Genomic DNA, 20,341 nt, shown 5'->3' with positions numbered 1-20,341 from the left:
TGTTGGCTCATATAGGTATTTTGATAAACTTTAAGCAGTTGACAACAATTTTAGAATTTTAATAAGATACATTACTAACTTTTGTTAGCAATCATATATGCTGCCTGTGATCCACTAAGCCTGCATTCCTGCATGGCAACATACAGCTAGAGCTGAGCAACAAGAAGAAAAAGTTAAGGGGTAGGTTTTATACCCATGTCTCTATTAAAATTTAGAAAAGTAATAGACAAACCATGTGGGTGCCATGTTTCTGGGGGGAAAAAATATTGTTCCTAACATTCTCTCGGTTATGGCCTCTAGATACAAATAAAATTCCAAGTCCTGTGCTAGGCAATGTAAGCCATCATCCGCTGCAAAAGGGAGTCATCCTGACACTGTGGACATGCCAAGAGGGACTCATTGTACAGTAAACCAGGTGGTAAGAGCCAAGTGCAGAAGCAGGTCAGCTTGGCTCCCACAGGCTCCCAAGCTCCTCCCTCCCACAGCCTGCAGGATCCAGCACAGTGCCATGCATGTGGTGGGTGTTCCATAAATAAGCAGTCAGCCAATCTGTGGTTCTCAGATATTAGTGCTGTGCATAAAACACATCTGTGGGAACAGTTAAAATCGCAGAGTCTGCCGTGGCCAGTGCGGCTTAGTTGGATGGGTGTTGCCCATGCACTGAAGGGTCCCCAGTTAAACTCCACTTGGCCAGGTTTCAGGCTTGATGCCTGGTTGGGGAAGGCAGCTGATCAGCCAATCAATGTTTCTCACATTGATATTTCTCTTTCTCTCTCCCTCTCCCTTTCTCTCTCTCTTAAATCAATAAAAACATGTTTAAAACGATAGATTCCCAGGGCCCAACCTAAGGACAAGATCTGTTTTGTTCTTTTTCAAGCACAGCATGGTAGTCCCTGGGTTTCTCTTTGTGACATATCACCTTCAATCATTAGTCCTCCCACACTCCTAATTGTTTTCTTTCACTCTTTGTCTAAGAGGGATAATGCCTAATGTTTGTGTAGCACAATAAAATTTACTAATACTATGGGAAAAGATGAGATGGGGGAATTACTCTCTTTTGAACACCGATTATATTCGAGGCATGATGATAGAATTTTATAGGTGCTTCTTCCTATATGACCTTATTATATATGATAGTCCCTAGTGTCATAGACATTTTTCAGTGGAATAAACTAAGGTAAGAAGAAGTTAAGCAATGTGCTCAAGGTCACACACCTCATCAAGTGGTAGAGTTAGGACCTGAATCCTGCTCTCCACCACAATGTTATTTTGCTTCCCAGTTGTTTTCAGATCATTTTCACAGTGATCTACGATAAAATGAAATTTGTTTATATCATGACCTACTAAATAATACCCTTCTCTTCACACATACAAATGTACACAGATGTGTGTGTGTGTGTGTGTGTGTGTGTGTAGCTGTTAGTACACATATATGTATATAATAACACTGTGTATTATATACCTTGACATCTTCTATTTATTTAATTTCATATTTTAATGCTGGTTTTTTAATACACTAAATTGATATATAATCCTCTAAGGAGTCATGACTCACATTTGGAAAACACAGCAATAAACCCTAAATTCCATAAAAATAGTAAAGAATATTACATACTATGGTTTATGGATTATATGGCCAAATTATATAAGAGCATGACATACTGAAAATTTACTCCTATTATTAATCATCTTTCATGCCAGAACTCTCTGAGTAATAAAAATAGAAATACTTGTAATTGTTTATTACATGTGTTTTGTCCTTTATATTCTTCCAAAACATTTTCAGATTCACTAGCTCTTAATGTTCACCTAACCCTCTGAGGTTTAAAAACAAAAAACAACCAACATTAGTAATATAATATTTTATTGATCTTATTATGTGGAATTTAAGATTTAATTTCCACTAGAAATATCTATTATAATATTTTCATCAGAGAACTCTTGTGTTCAAAGTATTAGCCTGTCATATCACCAAGATTTTTGTCTTTTAAAAAATATTTCATTCTAATAAATAGTCCAGCATAATGAAGTAGCATTGCTGATGGGCTACACATCTATATATATAAAAGCCTAAGCGACTGTTAGGACTGAGAACAACCGGAACGACTGGTTGACCAATCGCTATGATGCACACTGACCACCAGGGGGCAGACGGTCAACGCAGGAGCTGCCCCCTGGTGGTCAGTGTGCTCCCACAGCCAACTTCCCACAGCCCCTCCCCCCGGCCGGCTGGGTCCCCCTGATAGGCTTCCATTGCCAGCCAGGCCAAGGGACCCCACCCGTGCACGAATTTGTGCACCAGGCCTCTAGTTTTTACTAAATGTAAATAATGTTTTAAAACTTGGTATAAGAACACATTTATTATCTTTTTCAAAGACAATAGCATCAGCAACCTGCCTGCTGCACCATAGGGAGATCTTTTTGCTGGTATTTTTTTCTCTAGTTTCCTTCCAAACTCAGCAGGGCTCAGAGGAACTCGGATGGTAGTAAGACCCATTACACTCTAGCTGTGACCTGTCTATCCTCAACTTTCCCAGTGTAGGTCACACTCACCTTTCACATGGTGTCAGGCAAAGTAGCCTGAGGGATGTTGGTTCGGTACAGGGATGTGATTTTCTGCCCATTTCATAAATGTTCACATTGACATGGTGGGCTTTCTTGCATGCTGTTTCGCATCTCTCCATAGAAACAAAAAATTAGTTTTCCCATCTCTCCATAGAGACAAAAAATTAGTTTTCTCAAAGTAATCCCAAATACATTCATAGTCATCCAACCTTTAATATTCATCTGCTTTTGTGATTCTTCCTTGGATTTGTCTGAAGAATTTTCTGATTTTTGTAACACAGCATCTTCTGAAACCCACTCATTTCCCATTGTCATACTCTTACCCGTACCTGTCTATCCAAGTGTCCAAAAATTCCATGAAATTTGTCCTGAAAGGAAAATTATTAGCTGTTCCCTTCAAAGATGCATCAAAATAATTTCTTGCCCTGGACATTGTGGCTCAGTTAGTTGGGCATCGTCCCACACACCAAAAAGGTTGCCTGTTCCATTCGTGGTCAGGACACATGCCAGGTTATGGGCTCAATCCCTGGTAGGGGACGTGCAGGAGGCAGCTGATTGATGTTTCACTCTCACAAAGATGTTTCTCTTTTTATCTCCCTCTCCTTCCTCTCACTCGAAAAACCAATAAAAATATATTTGAAAAAAATAATTTATTCTGTTATTAATATTGGACACTGATAATTGGTATATTTCCTTAAAGATATAGCCAAGATGTGTTGTATTTAACAAAGGATAAGCCCCCCCCCCAAAAAAATATACATTTAAAATGTTAGTCTAGTTAGTCATAGGCTCCTATGACAAAGGAGACCTGCAAAAGTATCCAGTCATTCCCTTTCATTTTACCAATCAGGAAGGTGAAGGCCACAAAGTCTTTGAACTTCTGGTTAACCTCCCTTTGTAATTATCACATTGTCTAAAAGCAGAGTTCATATTCGGAGAATGCCATGAATTAAGGTATTCCACATCATAAATAATTTGTAACTGCAGTATTACTATTATTGTGCAAAAAAATCATTGAATGCATCAGAATTCTCTAATAGAAAATGAGACATTGTTTGTACCCACGCATGTGTTTGTATTCTAAAAGCCTTTCTTTGATTACTGTGTAAATGGTAAATAGAAATCCATATAGTTTCAGGCCTAATTCTACATCTGCTAATTGGATTTCTCTTTATGGATTTAGTAAGCCAATATTCATGTTCCTAAGTAAACAGCTCTCTGAACGCATGCATATGACAAAGCTGGTTTTTCTTTTAATTGGTGGAATCAATGACTAAATCAGAGGTAGGCAGGTTGACTTTGCAAAAGTAATCGAGGTTATAATGAAAGGCCTTTATACTTATTTTGGTAGCAGCCCTAGAACTAATGGAAAGAAAACAGAAATTTAGAATCATAAAGGTCTTCCAAGGGCTGAAATTCATCTTTTTCCCTGGCAGGCGTACCCACATTGTTCTGAACCATTCTGTTTTACATCTAATGCCTGGCTGACAAGTGTCCGTTTTTCATGCTTATTCATTCGTCACCCGTGTGTTCTCTCTGCCTGCAAGGTATCGGCCTGCCTTCTATCACATCTCCCCGCGATAGAGGATGCGCTCAAAACGTTACCCCTCCTCTGCTTACGGAGCAATGTGGAGGCATACTGAAATGAGCAGCTGCTGTGCTGGGCACCACAGTATTTTCTAAGCTCATGATTCTACCTGAAAGCTAGGAAGGAAGCTTTATGGCAGGAATTAAAAGGATTTTTTTCTGGAAGAAGGATTGCTTTGTGGAGGGTTAAATGTGAGATCATTTTAGAAATGAGATGATATTTATAGTGAGTTTGAAGTCAAACCATTAAAACAAAATAATTATATGGTATTCCACGATAGTTCAGTTAAACCTGTCTCTGGCAGTACATACCTCTGTCATATGGTCATTATTCTCAATTAGGAAGCAAGGATCTCCTAAGGTGTGCCTTCACAGGGCAGGAATGTAAAAACTGTGCCAAAACCACACTATATTTTCAGAAAAATTATAACAATCGTCATTCAAATCCATCCTCCATTAATGGTGCTGCTGACTTTTATCACCATAAAATTTTACAAAAGAGCAATAGCGTCTCATGATGGCCATTTTCCCACTTCCTGTCCACCCCTCAACACAGCTTGGAGTCTCCTCCGGTCACTCCTAAATTTCCCAAACCAATGACTTCTCCCCTTTGAGTCTTTGCTATATTTGTCCTGTTGACCTCCCATCTTCTTAAAACTTTATTTTTCTCTTGGTTCCTCTGACACTTGTCTTTACTTCTTTCACTTGCTTCCTGGTTCACACCATGTCATTTTTACTGGCAGCTCTTGAATGTTGGGGTCCTGTTGTTTTGTTTTGTTTTGTTTTTGTGTTTTTTTTTAATGCTTCAGTCTTTTCCCTGTGATGTCATCTGTTTCCAGTACTTCAGCTATCTCCTAGACAACGAAGCACAAATCTTCTACCCTGACTTCTTTTCCAAGCTCTACATCCAGTGATTCTCAAGTTGGGTGTGTTGTTGTTTTTTTTCCTCTCGGAAGACATAGTATTTTCTGGAGCAATTTATTTTGTCATGGCTGGGAAAGGTGTTACTGGCTTCTACTGGGTGGATTCCAGGGATGCTGCTAAGCACTATGCACAGAGAATTACCCAGTGCCAAACATCAACAGTGCTGAGGTTGAGAAATCATGACCTGGATGTACTAGACTTTTCCATTTGCATATCCCACAGACACACCAAACTGAATATGGAACAAAATTAATTTGCTTTTTCTCCTCACTTTTCTGCTCAATTCATTACTAGTACCTAATAATGGTACCAACTTAACAATTGCAATAGCTAAAAATATAGTATTATCTTTGCCTCATGGCACTTTTCAAACACTTAGGTCTTCTTTAGAATGTGTGATCTCTTTATTTCTAGAATTTGCTTTCTCCTATTTCTGTCCACTATGAGAGGACCCGGTCATCCCGTGGTCTACTCAGATGGTTCCCAAACTCCTTTCTGTCTCAATCCATCTGTAACACTGAGGGCAATATGACATCTGATCTCCTTCCTTGGCTTAGAAAACCTTTAGGGTTTGCCATTCCTTCGCATGGCAGAAAGGCTTTTCATAAATAGATCTCAACTTACCTTTCTTGTCTTGATTCAGTATCTTTCACATCTTCATCCTAAGCACCTAGTATAGTGTTTACTTTAAGTAGATAATTAATAAATATTAAAGGAATTTGTTTTGACTATTTAGATACATATGTGCCTCACTTTTTCTCATTCTCAGTCTTCATTTTGTGATATGCTAATAAATTTTACCAGAAGGGAGTCAAAATATTATTTGAGAACTAACTCCAGTCATGATGTCTTCACTCTACCCCACAGCAGATGGATGGTTTCAGAATTATATTTCAAAAAGTAGATATACTCTGTCAGGAACCTTTTATCCCAAAAAATGTATTCGTTTCTGCTCTTACTTTTATTAGTAGTTAGTATTTTACCAAAATTTTTATCTTAATGCAGATTGAAAAGAGAGAAGCTACAATATCAGAAGAGAAAGAATAGGAGTATTTTTAATGTTTCTGTGGGAAGGACATGGCTTAACCAAAAGAGATGTTAAAAGGATGTGTGGGATGGCAAAATAAGTATCAAATCAGGGGTCACCAGGTTCTAATGCTGCACCCATTATTTTTGCTGTGAGCCTTTGAGTAATTTGGTAAACATGTTCCTTATATGTAAATTAAGGACAGGACTTAGATAACTTTCCATTTTAATAACTGTGGATTTTCAATGCTCACTTCTACAATACACTCAATTTTTTGACAATTCAACTAGAAGAGTCCTTCTGACATGACAGAAATTCTGTCACTATTTGGACAGTCTCTTGTCTTACCTCAGACCCACACACATTCATAACTTTCTCACAATCCCTAAGCTCTTGAAGGTTTTCTTTTGCCAAGAAATTCAACAAAATGACAAGTATGTAACAATAGATTTTTTTCTTAGTGCATTTTCCAGGTGGTTCTTTCTGATAGCTCCATGAAAGACAGAGGTATATACTCTAGAGCTTTGGTGTTTTTACTTATTAGTTCATCAGGCTAAAATGGTGCTTTTAGGTTCTTAAGTTTTTATCAGGGATATGAGTTAAAAGGACAGAGACATTAAATTTTTATTAAAATGAAGTGGATAAAATTCCAATAACTTTTTATTGAAAGGAGCTGAATTATACATGTATGAAATAAAAATTTGGTGTGCTGCTTCAAAGCTCTATGGCTGAATCGTTTATTTTTTTAACGTTGGTATTTAAAATGACAAGCTAGTTTCTAACATTTTTGTGACCATCTATAATAATTTTTAAAAGCCTCCATATTGCTATGGCAACTACAACTATATAAATACATAACTAGGTACTTGATATATTTGAGCAGAAATGACTATTTAATTTTTTATTGAAGAAATGGCCACATTATTATATAGTGAGAGATGTCCGGACTCATTTGAACAGTTCCTCTTTCCCCTGCCTTATGTTCGAGATACCTCAAGAGGTTATATTTATTATTTTAAGACTCCAGCATTCTGATTTTAAACTTGCTTTTGAGCTATTGATCAAAAGATCTCAGAGTTATTACAACTCTGATATTATTCATTGTGAAGAGAGAGGAAAATATTTATGTACATAAGGACTCTGTATGTATAAAAATCATGACAATGGGGTTCTTTTGATTAAAAATGTGAACATCATCATCATAAGGAAATGCAAGGAAAGAATGTCACTAATTGTTAATGTGACCTTCAAAGCATTCCAGTGAAGATTAAAGTTGGAACAGTGAATAACCTCTGAATTTCATAATTTCCACCACACAGAATATAATCACCCAGGTGGCAGTACAGTATTAACGACATGTGGTTTAAAAAAAGACACATGACATAAAAAACTGGAAGAAGTTTATTGCACTTTCTATAGGTGAATAATTGTAGATTAGTTTTGTCATGTATTTTATTACCTCCGCTTTCCAGATCTACGCAAGACATTTGAGCAGGAACCCCTGGGGAAGGAAGTATCCTTGGAACAGGAAGTTTTGCTCCAGTGTCGACCGCCTGAAGGGATCCCAGTGGCAGAGGTGAGTAACAAAAATTCTTTGCATTTAGCAACTGGCACTTAGTTATTCTAACAGAGGCCTAATCCGTGGCTAATGGCGCAGTGAATTAGGGTATGGAATGATGAATGGTTGGTAATGGAGTCCTAACTGCCTGCTGCTGGCAAAATAGATTGATTGGGAACTGATTAATGACTTGGGAGTCAATTAGAATGCCCCACTGGACAAAGCCAGTCAGCGTGGTTTGATTTTTGTCATTCTCTTTCAAGAACTCAGAAATCCTGCTTTATTTTATCTGGAGCTTATCATAGAGAGAAATGGTATGTCTTAAAAATGTACCATCAATTGTATTACTATTTTTGATAAGTATGCAAAAAGTATGTGTGTATGCATGCTTGTGTGTGTGTGTGTGTGAGCCTGTGCACTCCACATATGTATTTCCTATTCCATGATCTAATCATGGACATATACCTAAGAGCCATTTTCATACACCAGGAATAAAAACATGCTTGAAGAATGACAAGTGTCAATTAATTTCAACCTATAAGCTTTCCATCAAACTCTTCATTTTCATTTTCTGTTTTTGCTAAAACAAAGCCTATCGATTGCTGATGAGTATTATGAATCAGACTCATATCCTGCCTTTTCATTAGCACCATACAATGCAGTGTTCTTTCAAATGCCTGTCTGTGGGGGACAGGCCTGCCAGAGAGTACCATGCTCTTGAGATACTCCCATCATCCTCGAGCACACTACTGAGGAAAATCATCTAACACCGTGTCCTTTGTTTGTTAACAAATAATTTCAGACTCTGAACAATATCACCCTTTTATGACAATTGGGAAACATCCTAAGATGCATGAAGACACTATTACCCTAGCTGATCCAGTATCCTAGGAGCGCAGAAAAACTTTAATTTGACAAATAACATAGTTGTCAATTGGTTGGTGGATCTTGTTAACCTCCAAACTACATTGAGTCCTTTGGAATTTTTACTCGTTATCGCATATACGGAAAGAAGTATTTTTGAAATTGTTGCAATTTGGGCCTAATTATGGGTCAGCTGATATTTTATAAAAATAAGCCCTGAATTACCCCTATCTAAGAAATTGCAAAATACTACTACTTTGACTTACAACTTGTCCAAAAAACTGCTTAATAGCTAACAATGTACTTACTATTAGGTTTCTGTTTTTTAATTTTTTGAAGGTTCAAGCAAAGGTGGGAGTCAGCTCAGTTAACTGGTCCCATGGGCAACAAAATTAAACATCGGATTGCTCTTCACTATTTAATAATAATGAATTAGTTAGAAATTTAGGCAGTGCCTTTACGAAATGACTCAATTTTTCTGTCACAGCCATTCATATCTTCATGTGTCAATGAAAAGACACAAAGTGACACTCTTAATAAAATTTCTTTTTTTACTTAGAAATAAGAGAGCTATTTTTGCCTTGTAATTGGCATTCCATGGCATTTTCTAGCATTTTATCAGAGATTGTGGCATAGTTATAGCTGCTTTTCCCAACCATACCAAATGATCTTCCAACACTGACATGCAGAATGACTTGCTGTGATTAGAAAGGAGGCAACTCTATTCACTATGTCATTTCACATATTACAATAGTGCATCTGTCTCCTAATAGCATTTCTAAATTCTGATGCAAACTCATCCACTAACCCAGCGGTTCTCAACCTGTGGGTCGCGACCCCTTTGGCGGTCAAAGGACCCTTTCACAGGGGTCGCCTAAGACCATCCTGCATATCAGATATTTACATTACGATTCCTAACAGTAGCAACATTACAGTTATGAAGTAGCAACGAAAATAATTTTATGGTTGGATCACAACATGAGGAACTGTATTTAAAGGGCCAAAAGGTTGATAACCACTGCTAACCTACCTTAAAGACCAAAACACATCCTGGGGAACATGGGTATCCATAGCCTCATTTTGACTTGATATTTCTTAAAGATAGCTGATCACTGCAAAGACTTTCAGTGAGAGACTAGTAACTTCACTTTTTAGTGGTTCACTTTGTCAAGGAGTAAAAGATTCACGACTGCAAATGAAATGGCTATAAATTGTATTTGTATCACCACTGGGGAAGAGACCAATTAACATTTGGCAAGCTCAAAAATCATATACCCATTGGCATTCAAAGAACTGTATTTAATGAGTTTTCCTTTTTTTTTAAGTCAGAGGAGCGATCAAACACACATACTGGAGAGCAGGCTAATAAACTCCTATGTAGATTCTTCTCAAACCCTTAGAATCACCAAGATCTGAAAGCTAATGAGTATCTTACGTGACACATTACAACGAAGATTTACTCAAGAGTGGCAGATAAATTTTTTTAAAAGGGATGAAATGTAACTTTGTGAGTTTAAGAATCATAAGATTATTTTAACTTAATGATAAATGCACTTATTATTTAATATTCTATTTATTTTTGAGGAATCTAAATGCATAAAAGTAGCATAGAGTGAAATATTAATCTTAAAGAAAAACCAGCAGGTAAAACTCTTATGTTTTACCATGAAAAAATCTGTCCTTAAGCTATCAGGTCACAGGGGCAAGAATTTTTGCTCCTTTTGTGCCAAAGGCAAATGATTCTGTAGAATTGGGATAGTAAATGCTCAATAAACACATGGAGTCAATTGATCTTTGATTTATATGTTTCACTCCATTAGAGAAATAGGTACATTCTTTGCAGAATATCAGAAAACAATGATTTTCTTTCTTCCATGCAAGTTGGTAAGTTTCTAAAGAACTCTGCTAATCTTAAGTTAAATGGCACCTATTTGGTGCAAATAATGTCATAGGCATTTCTTGAGGTAAGAACACTTCATTTTCTCCCCTCTTTCGGCTTTAGTCTTAATTGCAGAATATTAAACTAATTTCCTTACAGAACTCTAGGTTTAAGCCCAAGCATCACCATTTCAAACTCTGACTTTGAGCAAGGTATTTCAATTCTCCTTCCTAAGTTGTCTTAGTTACAAAATGGAGATAATGATAGTATCTATCTAGAACATACTAGTAGTTGTGAGGTTTCAGTGAGATAATATATGCAAACATGTAGAAAGCACTCAAGAAATATCAGCCATGATTAGTGCTAGTATTCTGTTATCACCTAGTGATTCACAGAACACCAAATTCAACCTCTAGAATTCAAAACAGTCACTGAGCACATTGTACCTCTGCTGGGAACTGTGGGCGTGAGGGGCACAGCCTCTGTCCTATGAAGAGTCACCAAGATGCCCTCCTGTGCTCTCCAGCCAGTTGCTCTGTTTAGAATCCATAAATGCTACAAATGAAGGTATTGTGAGCTGGAAAACAAGGAAACGCCCTTATCTGTGTAAATGTCTAATGTATCAATGACAAATACCTGTAACAGGTCACGATGTACTGCTGTCCTTAGGCTGATTTTTAAAGTTACTGTTCTCCATGTAGTCATCATGATTCCAAGACACTGGCCCAGCCCTCTTATTTCCTGTATATGAGGAAATCGGGGTTGGGGGGACTGCCAGTAGTTCTACTTTCCAGAGAGAGGGAAAGAGAATGACAAGGAAAGCCTCGGGGGAGGAAGGAGGCCCAACCAGGTTCCTTATACTCTGTGTCTCCAGGTGGTGACAGTTTTGACTAAGACTAGTCTCAATAGTCATTGGTGAAGGAAACCGATGCAGTGGTCACCTTGAGATGAGACACAATGGTTCAGAGCTCTAAGCCTGGTCATGTCCTCCTCTGGTCTCCTTACTAAGCCCTGTCTTTAGATCTATTTTATTTGTTCAAAGTATTTAACAGCCCAGCCAGTGTGGCTTAGCGGTTGAGCATTGACCCATGAACCAGGAGGTCACTAATTCAATTCCTGGTCAGGACACATGCCCAGGTTGTAGGCTCAATCACTAGTAGGGGGCATGCAGGAGGCAGCCCATGGATGTCTCTCTCTCATCCATGTCACTATCTCTCTATCCCTCTCCCTTCCTCTCTCTCTAAAATCCATAAAAAAATATTTAAATTAAATAAAATATTTAACAAGCACACTGCTTCCTTAACAAGGGACAGGGTGTGAGGGCCTTGTGCTATAACAGCTATAAACACTTCAGCAGCTCATTCCCAGGGAGTCAACTGGCACACGGGGCGGGGGGGGGGGAGGGTGGCACTCCGTTATTTAGCAGCAGATACAGAAATGGCACCCAACACTTGGTTTGGACCAACCAGTGTGACTGGCTGAATGTCAGCCCCTCTGTACCATGACTTTAAATAGCTCTGGCTGTGACTTGCGTTCAGATGTGTCTGTTTACTCCTTGGCTGCCTAATTAGATGGCAATAAAATCGGAGCAAAAGGGGTTTTTATGTTTATCTCCAATACCAGCTGACTGTAGGTTCCTTAGTAGATTCTCTTAAGTCTATTTAACTAAATGAAATATAGAGTCCCTGATGGATGTGGCACAGAGGCTGCAACTCCGGAAATGGAACATTCCACAAAAAGGGTATTTGTCACCTACAGAGAGAACGCGATGCGCAGCGAAGGTCCCAACCCACCAGGATGGGAACTAAAAGGCCACTGAGAGCTACTTTCGTTCGAGGACTATAGGGCAGGTTAATAACAATCATATTAAAATTTAAAGTCTAGACTGAGTGAAAGAAAGATAAAGAATGACTAGAAATACTCTGAAGTGGTATTGCTTAGTATTTTTAATCACTCTTTTGCTAGGATCTCTGCAAAAATATTCTGGGGAGGCATTTACGCCGCTTCCAACAGAAACCTCCCCATCTCCCTGAGGAAGCCTGGGAATGAATGCGCCCATGCGCGGGCGCGGGGCTGCTCCCGCAAAACAGCAGCACTCTAGGACATGAATCCCTCTTTGCTCGTTGTGGTTTATGCCTAGAAAATGTTACTGTCACATGGTGAGTCAGAAATACACCCAGAGATGCTTTATGTCCTCGGATTGCCTTTTGGAGAGTACCGGGATCGGAACAGCAATGGCTACAAGGTTTGCTGGCATGGCAGAAGGAACGACACTGAATTTTTCACTAAAACCCGCCATTTGTTTCACCTTTAACAAGGGGATAATTGCTCCTCTAATTATAATGGAGCTATTTCTCACAGGAGTTTAATTGGAGGAACAGGGCACAGTGTTCAACTTATTGACCCAGTTGTGCTCCAAAAACGGCATCTTATTTATCAACATTTGCATCTTTAATTAGCAAGTGGGGAAATATGGGGTGACATGAAAAAGAATAGATTATTTCACCGGGTTTAGTCCTAATAAACAGGGAACAGATATTTTTAAAGCCGATACTGCCAGAGCAAAAAGCTGCTGGCCGCTGGCGGCTCAGCCAGATGAGCAGCATCAGGTGGCTCTCAGGCTAATTGATTATTAATGTGGCCACTGAACACGTTGTTCCATGAGAGGCGTGCATGCTCCCCTGCCATTCCTCATAATTGGAGCTTCATGTTGCCGCATTTCCATGCAGGTGCATTGTCTCTGGAGCTGAGCTTTATATTCTTTGCAAGCAAAAGAGATTTAGAGATAAGAGCGTTTGAATACTAATTTGGAAAGAGACATTGCTGTCCATGCCCACCAACACCTGTTGGAATTTTCTCCCAGCATGCAGATACCAACAAGAAGGGGGTTGAAATTGAGATGATGATCAGCCTTGCAAACAGGTTTGCGCAAGTATTAGGTTCACCGCTCATAGTCAGCTGGCAAGCTTTGCGTTGGTCCAATCAATGTTTGCCATTGTCACTTCTTTTTTAAAAAAATAGTTTTTATTGATTTTTAGAGAGAAAGGAAGGGAGAGGGAGAGAGAGAAACATCGATGTGAGAATGTAACATAGTTTGCACTCTCCTACTTGTCCCCCTCTGAGGATCGAGCCAAGAACCTGGGCATGTGCCTTGACCAGGAACCCAACCAACAACCCTTCAGGGCTCAGAACTGCCCAACTAACTAAGCCACACTGGCCAGGGCAGCCATTGTCACCTCTTTATTATAGCAACCCCATGTGTTTTTCTGTCATTATCTATCCTTTATATATAATATACACAAAGATTACTGCAAACCCAGATTACCAAGTAAACCAGATTTAAAATAATAGTAAAATTAAATAATATCAGCATCATTTTTTAAAAAAACAATAAGAAATAATAAACCTTGTCTGACTTATAATAGACTAGGGGCCCAGTGCCGAATTTGTTCACCTTGAAGGGAACTGTGGGCCATGAGGCTGCAGTGGGTACAGGGGCAGGTCTCGGCCCATCCTCTGTGTGCCCACCTGCAGCCCCTCCCACCGCGGCCCCTGGTCCCCTGTCTGCCAGCAGCCCTGATCCCACCACCGCCGCTCCCATGGGCTCATGGCGCTGGCCCCTCTCGCACCTGCTGAAGGTGCGGAGCGATTGGAGCCGGCACCAGCAGCAGGTGCAAGCGGGGCCAGCACTGTCAGTGGGTGCGAGCAACAGCTGCTGACCTGATCACCCCTCAGGAGCAGGGGGAGGTGGAGAAGCCCTCAGGGGTGATCAGAGCTGGCAGCTGCCGCTCGCACCCACTGATGGCTCCGAGCGATCAGGATTGGCCCTGGGCACTGGCAGCAGGTGTAAGCAGCGGCTCCAGCACTGGCAGCGGGTGTGAGCGGGGCTGTCACCAGCAGTGGGTGCGAGCGGCGGCTGCCAGCCCCAATCTCCCCTCAGGAGCAGGGGGAGGTGGAAAAGCCCTGAGGGGCGATTTGGGCTGGCAGCCACCGCTCGCTCGCACCTGCTGATGACACCGAGTGATCAGGGCTGGTGCCAGGTGCCAGCAGTGGGTGCAAGCATCAGGCGGGACCAAGGCGTGCAGGAGCAAAGAATTTTCACTAACCACCAGAGGCTTGCCCTGATGGCAGCAACCAGTGCCCCATTGGTCTGGTGCTCCCGCTCCATCCCACCACAGCCAATGCCCACCATGTTCCACGCACGCCCCGTGGTGGTCAGCGCATGTCACAGTGACTGGTTGTTCGGTTGTTCCACCATTCGGTCTATTTGCATATTAGCCTTTTATTATATAGGATTTGTGTCCTGGTTTCTGCACATACATAGTTTCTTTGGGCCTATAGTTTTTTTGTTTGTTTGTTTGTTTTTGTTTTTAATATGTTTTTATTGATCTCAGAGAGGAAGAGAGTGGGAGATAGAAACATTAATGATGAGAGAGAATCATTGATCGGTTGCCTCCTGCATGCCCCATACTGGGGATCAAGCCCACACCCAGGCAGGTTCCCTTAACTAGTATTGAACCTGGACCCATCAGTCCCCAGGCCAACGCTCTACCCACTGAACCAAACCAACTAGGGCCAACACTCTTCTAGCTAGAGGAGGTACAAGTTTAGTCAAAGTCCCTAAAGTGTAATAAAACAAAGTAAAGCACTAAATAAGAATAGAAATAAATGAGAAAGATATTGTCAGATCACTGCGCATTGTAGGAAATGGAACAAGATGATATCTGAGAGGCTGATGGTTGCTTAGGATTCATCCAAGGAGAATCTATCTGAGGAGATAATGTCTGAGCCGAGATCTGAACTACAGGAAAGAGCCAGAGTTGAAAAAGATCTCGGTGGAAACTCCAGGTGGGGGACGCAGACTCGGAGGGAACTGACGTGGTTAGCGATGAAAAAGGAGGCTAGTCTCTGAGACACTGAGCTATGACAAGGGCAGGACACCTTCAGTTAGAGTGCGGAGGATGAGCTTGGGGACTTACAGACCTGGTGAGGGGTTTGGAGTTGTTGCTGAGTGCATGAAATTTCATTGGAGGTTTCAGTAAGGGATTATCATGTCCTGATGCGTGTCTTTGAAAGGTAATTTATCCTGGTCTATGGAAAACAGCTTTTGGAAGTGTAAGATTGGAAGCAGGGACACCATTTAGGAGATCTTGCCTTAACCCAAGCAAGGGAAGACGGTTGCTGGTCATTGGGTGAGAGTAGACGAGATGAAAAAAATGTGGAGCTAATAAAGGGCTTGTTTTCATTCCTGTGGAAGAAAAAACTCTGAGCATCGTTTTTAAATTGACTTTATTAAATAAGCACAATCTAGAAACTATTTGGCCTTTCAGAAGAGAGTGACATCTCCCATGTTAGAGCTCAGTAGCCCCACCAGAGTAAGCTTTTCTTCGATGACCTCAAATCCGTGGTCAGTAGATCTCAGCTATTTTCACATACAGTCCCTCTCAGCAGCAGGCAATGACCTGGCCTGTGTCTGTCATCACAAGGCAGGAAGGCCTTTTATTTCCACAGCCTTTATTACTTGAAAAAATTCATGTTACTTCCATAAATTGTCTTGCTTTGGAACTTCTTTTAATGCTTCTCCATATGCCTCTAGTCAATATGTACTACAAATTCATTGTGGACGGAAAATGGCAGGCACAGGGAGCAAAAAGCCAGTATTTTCTAAAGGTAGTCAGACTTAGCCAGGGTCCCAAACACTCTGTGTGTGTGTGTGTGTGTGTGTGTGTGTGTGTGTGTGTTCACTACCCAAAGTCAAGCCTCCTTCCGTCACCATTTATCCCCCTCTACCCTCTTCTACCTCCCACCACCACCCCCTGCTCTGTTCCCTCTAGTAATCACCCTACTTTTTGTCTGTGTCTATGAGGTTTTGTGTGGGATTTTTTGCTTAGTCACTTCACTGTTTTCACCCAGGCCCCCAACGCCCCTCCCCTCTGACAGCTGCAGTCTGTTTCTCTGTATCCGTGAGCCTGTTTCTGTTCTGTTTGTATGCTTATTTTGTTCATTAGATTCCACATATAAGTGAAATCATATGGTATTTGTCTTTCTCTGTTTGGCTTATTTCATTTAGCATAATACTCTCCAGGTCCCTCCATGCTGTTGCAAAAGGTAAGATTTCCTTGTTTTTTACAGCCAGGCAGCACCACATCTTTTATATCCACTCATCTACTGATGAACATTCTTAATCTATAATAAAAGCATAATATGCTAATTAGACCAGAAGTCCTTCCGGACGACCTTCCAGACAAAGCCAGGGATGTGAGGGAAGCCCAGGTCCTGGGTGCCTGCTGGTGACCAGAGGGAGGGAAGCCTGGGTCCCAGGTGCCAGAGGGAAGCCCAGGTCCTGGGTGCCAGAGGGAAGCCAGGGGAAGGAGGCCTACTCTTGCATGAATTTCGTGCATCAGGCCTCTAGTTGGTAAATAAGAAGAAATGCTGAGAGTTACTTATCCTGAAAGGGAAGTTGATAGCAAAGACTGGTTAGGAACTTTCTGTGGACTAGTCAATTTATAGTCCTTTTACCCTGGAAAATTTAGCATGTTGAGGACTTTGCAGTGCCATTTTGTTCCCTTGGAAGATATTAGGTATAGTCATTCTACTTTTGGGTTCTTTGGTAGTTTCCACTATTCATGTATCAACACATTTTTACATCCTCGTAGTTAAACTTAGGCTTTAGAAATGGACCAAGTTTTAAGATAAGTTTGCCCTCCAATATGGCCTGTGAACATTCAGCTCTCAAAGGCAATGAGCCAGGCATATGTGCAATTAAGGGAGTGTTTCCCCAGCAGGAAAACAAATTCCCTTTCTTAGCAAATTCCTTCCCTTTGCAGAAGTTACAACAACTGAGCAAAATGTCACTACAATTTCCACTTGCTTGTTTTTTGTCCTTTGGCTATTTTTTTCAATTATCTAAAGATATGACTTTAATTGTTTTAAAGACCAACCCCTTTCAAGCGTAAAAATGCACATACTTTTACAAACACACTGAAAGGGGGCAAAGTATATTGGACGGTGGTCAGCACAAGTAAATGAGCACCTTATGTTATTGCCAATCTGAGAAGGAAATAGCTGCATAAACAAATAAGCCTTGGATTCTTGACAAGAGAGAACATCTAGAACAGTCTCCATGAGAGCATGGGAGTGGGGGTTCTTTGCATACTTTTTAAGATGGCCTTTTGCTTCTTATATTTTAAGACTCCTCATTTTACATTTTAATACCCTTTATTTCTTGAGTTGGATATAGACATTAATCACTTGGCTACATGTTTTTCACTTTCATTTTCTTCTTTTTTTTTCAATTACAATTTACATTCAGTATCATTTTATATTAGTTTCAGGTGTACATCTTAGTGGTTAAGACAATCATACATTTTACAAAGTGTCCCCCATCCTGATATTGCACATGTACCCACCTGGCACCACACATAGTTATTAACACTCCGGTGTGGGGTGAATTTCCCGCCAAAATATAAGATGGCTCTGTCTTTTGGTTTTGTTCCATCCACCAAAAGGGTGGATTACAAACAAATATTTGGTAATACGCAGTTACAATCGGCCCGAGTTTACACGTTTCCCGCACTCCACCGCAAATCTATATGAACCGAGTTAAAGACGGCTCCCGCGGAGTACGCGCAATTCACGTGAGCCGACTTAACTCGTTTCCCCCACTCCAAGTGTTAAAATATAATTGGCTATATTCCCTATGCTGTACTGTACATACCTGTGATGTAACTATTTTGTAACTACCAATTTGTACTTCTTAATTCCTTCACCTTTTTCATCCAGCCCCCAAGTCCCCTCCCCTCTGAAAACCATCAGTCTGTTCTCTGTATCTATGAGTCTGTTTCTATTTTGCTTGTTTGTTTATATCGTTCTTTAGATTCCACATATAAGTGCGATCATATGGTATCTGTCTTTCCCATTCTGACTTATTTCACTTAGCATAATAGCCTCTAGGTCCACCCATGCTGTCATAAATGGTAAGATTTCATCACTTCTTATGGCTGAGTAATATTTCATTGTATATATGAACCGCAGCTTTTCATCCATTTGCTAGGACACTTTTTATCCACAACTTTTATGGGTAAAATTCATTTGCGTCCTATAATGAAGACTTTCTTGGTCATATGAAGGTACTTACAAGGGTGGTAAGAAACCTCTTTCCAGCCCTAACTGGGTTTGGCTCAGTGGATAGAGTGTCGGCCTGCAGACTGAAAGGTCCCAGGTTCAATTCCAGTCAAGGGCATGTACCTTGGTTGCGGGCACATCCCCAGTGGGAGGTGTGCAGGAGGCAGCTGATCAATGTTTCTCTCTCATAGATGTTTCTAACTCTCTATCCCTCTCCCTTCCTCTCTGTAAAAAATCAAATATATATATATATATATATATATATATATATATATATTAGAAAGAAACCTCTTTCCAGTGTGAGAAACCAGAAGAAAATAATTCTGGGATTTCAAGCTCTAGAACAGTTGGAGCTAAACATTATCTGGTGAAAGTCTACAGAGGTTTATTAGCTATAGTTAACTTTTAGAATTGTCAAGGCCTTTCTATTCAAAGTGTGATGCATAGATTATCTATATTAACATGACCTGGGGGCTTCTTAGAAAGACAGAATCTCAAACCCCCCACCCCAGGCCAGTTGATCAGAATCTGCATTTTAGCAAGATCATCAGAACCAGCCTGCAGTACCCGTTCTTGAACTCGGATCCACATGGGATCACCTAGGAATCATTAGAAAATACTCATGCCTATATCCCACCTAAAAATGCTGATTTACTAGCTATGATGAGCAGCCTGGCCATCAAGAGTTTTAATCGCTTCCCAGGTGATTCTAAAATGCCACAAAATTTGAGAATCTGTGGCCTAAAGGACAAGGTTAAAACAAACAAATACAGGAAAAGCTTCAAACTTGTCCCTTTCTAAACCAGTCAGTAAAACTTGGCAGACTCCCAACTTCTAAGAATTCTTCTAGAAGCTTGGCTTGGCTGAGTGTGCATTTGATAATTGCCACATAATTGCTTTTCCCATTTGTTTGATTAATGTAGCTGCACACAATGACTCTAGGCCCCGTCTCCATCCTCTTAGGCGTGCACTCTTCTCAGCTCTGCCATGTCCTTTGTAACCTCAGTGTTCTGACTTTAGGGCCAGTTTGGGTTCAATAGTAACCTTTCTGATAGATGTGGATTTTTCTAGCTAATGGTTGCTGGGCTCACTTTTCATATAGGGTGGCATGTGGCAGTTTCCCTCCGTTAATTAGAACAAATGTGCCAATTATGTTAATGTTTCTCCCGATACCAATCAGAGAATAATTAGACACAACACATCTGTCTTTCGCAGGGAAGTGGAATAGGAAGGAAAACTGCAAGGTGCTTTACTCTTTATTATTGACATATATGATTAGATGATTCCTTAACCAATCACACAGTTAAAAAGTTCACACATCATAAGGACAAAGGTTGCCAATAGCTACTTGGCTGGGGCCGAACATCTCTTATTGTTTGTAATTTCCTAACCAACGTCCAACTATCTCCAAAGAACTTCTGCAAAGAATTTAAGTGGTCTTTCCTTCCATTAAAGAAAATAAATTACACTGCCCTATCAGTAAAATGCAGGTAATGTTATTTTCCCTGGACTATGGAAAGAAACAAGTTCTGAAGTAGAATTATTTAAAACTCTCCAAAAGTATTCAGCTTTCTTGATACAAGAGATCACACTGAAAGAAATCACAAAATTCAGCCTTTAGGATTTTATTGCAGGTGTGGGAAACATATGTCAGTCACCACTGGATTTATAGTTTGTGACAATTTCTGCTTATACGTTTCTTGTGTTTTAACTTTGGAGCTTTCTGATTAAAAGAAAATTGATATTGTTCTGTTTGTTTTATTGGCACTAGTGGTCCAACTTGGCAAGGTTTTAGAAGATGGAGATGCAGCCA

The 20,341-nt window shown here is 40.3% G+C and overlaps 1 protein-coding gene across 2 annotated transcripts in view; it reads left to right on the top strand.

The window, feature by feature from the left end:
• Positions 1-20,341, top strand: part of UNC5C (unc-5 netrin receptor C) — a 364,439-nt gene that overhangs the window by 258,219 nt on the left and 85,879 nt on the right. For both annotated transcript variants that reach the window (XM_006084638.3, XM_006084637.3), the window contains exon 4: positions 7,576-7,679. In XM_006084638.3, coding sequence (XP_006084700.1) covers positions 7,576-7,679 — 104 coding nt within the window. The remainder of the gene's footprint in view (positions 1-7,575; positions 7,680-20,341) is intronic.

The sequence above is a fragment of the Myotis lucifugus genome, unplaced genomic scaffold (genome assembly GCF_000147115.1).
Source record: "Myotis lucifugus unplaced genomic scaffold, Myoluc2.0 scaffold_12, whole genome shotgun sequence".
Lineage (NCBI taxonomy): Eukaryota > Metazoa > Chordata > Mammalia > Chiroptera > Vespertilionidae > Myotis > Myotis lucifugus.
Note: the sequence above shows the minus strand (reverse complement) of the source record. Positions and strands in the feature narration are given on the sequence as shown.